The sequence below is a fragment of the Pteropus alecto genome, unplaced genomic scaffold (genome assembly GCF_000325575.1).
Source record: "Pteropus alecto unplaced genomic scaffold, ASM32557v1 scaffold5, whole genome shotgun sequence".
Lineage (NCBI taxonomy): Eukaryota > Metazoa > Chordata > Mammalia > Chiroptera > Pteropodidae > Pteropus > Pteropus alecto.
In genome coordinates this window covers 32454066-32455980 of record NW_006441953.1, presented here as the reverse complement: position 1 = coordinate 32455980, position 1915 = coordinate 32454066, and the positions used below count along the sequence as shown (strand labels likewise).

General features: G+C 64.2%; 1 protein-coding gene across 1 annotated transcript in view; it reads right to left on the bottom strand.

The window, feature by feature from the left end:
* The window catches only part of ZFYVE28 (zinc finger FYVE-type containing 28), a 14416-nt gene that overhangs the window by 4630 nt on the left and 7871 nt on the right, over positions 1-1915 (bottom strand). Inside the window, 1 exon segment of the mRNA XM_025051793.1 lies at positions 18-119. Within this exon segment, the coding sequence (XP_024907561.1) occupies positions 18-119 (102 nt within the window).

Genomic DNA, 1915 nt, shown 5'->3' with positions numbered 1-1915 from the left:
TCCCCCTCCTTCCCCACCTTATTTTCCGCAGCAGCGTGTGGAAGGGCCGGAACAGCTCAGACATGTCTTCCGCCTTGCGGTCCAAGTTCAGGGGTCCATCTGCATAGACCACGAGGCCGCTACATTCAAGACAGAAAAGCCGGCCTGGCATCAGGCCCTGCAGCCACCGGGCGAGCCCAGACCACATCCAGGGCATCCAGGGCCACCCTGCACTCGGACACGAGCTCCGCCTCGTGAGTGGATCGTAAACAAGTTTAGAGAAAACCCATGAGAATGGTCACCCAGACCGTATCATGTTTTGAACTCGATCAGCTTACAGTCGTTCGAGGGATCATAGAACAACCGTGAGCATGTGTCTGCACGTGTCGCCATGGCAGCCAGGCGGCTCAGCATCGAGCCTGTCACTGAGATCGACCCCCTGGAAACGGGACGCTGGGCCTGCGTTTCCGTGCAAGGCCGGCGTGGAGGTTTGTGAGCAGGAAACTTGAAACCGTCCACTTCAAAGGAGACCGGACATGGGAGGCGAGAGCTCGCAACCCCGCCGGCCACCCCCCGACGTGGGCCCCCGAACCCACGGCTCGGCCCTGTCTGGTCCCAGTGGGGTCAGGCACGAGCACCTCGGGGACCCTGTGCAGATGGGGAGACGCTTCACGACTGTGCTCTCTGGGCCCCTGGGGCCCCCACACCTCTGGTCTCGTCGCCTCCGGAAGTCCAGGTGCTGCCCTGAGTCACACTCGCACTGGCCACAGCCCCTCCCGGTTCCGCAGCCCACACCCGGCGGTGACACTGTGACAATCCAGTCCCAGCCCGTCAGTGCAGCTCACTCCCGAACCCGGCACCCACACCCGAGCTGTGTGCTTTGTGCTCCCCCTGCCTTTGCCCAGGCTGTCCCCAAGCCCGTCTTTCCCTCCCAGAGATCTGGCCCACGCTCCGTCCCCCTTCAAGACAGGAGGCAGCCCCCCTCGCCCCCCAAGCGGGACGGGCCCTGTCTCCCAGGCATCCCTGTGCCTTGAGGGGCGCTCCATCCCTGGACTGGGCCCTGTGCCCCGTCTGACTCTGTTCAGGGGCCACCACCAGGTGCTGATTCTGCAGGCCGAGCCATGTTCCCCGGATGGTACTCTGGCCACACACTGCTTGCAGCCCTGCCCAGCTCCACACCTGGACCGCCACCCACGTCCAGACCCGCCTCTTCCGGGAGGACCCTCCTCTGGTGACTTCCTGGGTCTCCGGGCCAGACAGCTCAAACCTTGGCACATACAGAGTCCCTAGGCGCTCCGGGGCACGTCCAGTTCAGTGAGAACAGCTGATCGACAAAACTGAATGGAGGGACCTTGTTCCTTTAAAAGGTTGAGCTTCGTGTGCAAAATGCAAAGGCGTTCGACCCCTCCTCTGGGTCCCAGGCAGGACACCGCCGGGCCCAGCACCTCTCGTGGGAGGTGGGGGGCCTGAGGATGTACCCTCAGCCTTGTCCTAGCGTCCTGTGGCGTTTCCGTGGGCACTCGAGGCACCATGTGCTCTCTGCGGGCCTAGCCCTCCCGCTCAGCATCTCTGGGAAGTGCTGCTGACCGCCCAGGATGGAGCAGAGAGAAGGCTTGTGGGCCAGCCTAGTGGTCTCTGTCCCCACGCTCGGGCACCCCTGAGGACAAGGGGTGGCTGGTCCTGGTAGAGCTCAGCAAACATCTGCTCAGTGTCCCACCAGCCCAGGGCCTGATGGAACAGGGTGGACGGGTGGGGGAGGGGGATGAGGCCTACTGTCAAAGGAAGCAGCTAGGTCCCATGGAGCTGCCACCCATGGCTACTGCCCAGCAGGGCTGTGGGGTTCAGGCCTCGTGCCATCACAGGCCGCAGAGGGACAGGGCGGCCCCCACAGCTGAGCCTGGCAGGCAGGCGGCTGGGTCCCGGGGAGCCCGGGCAT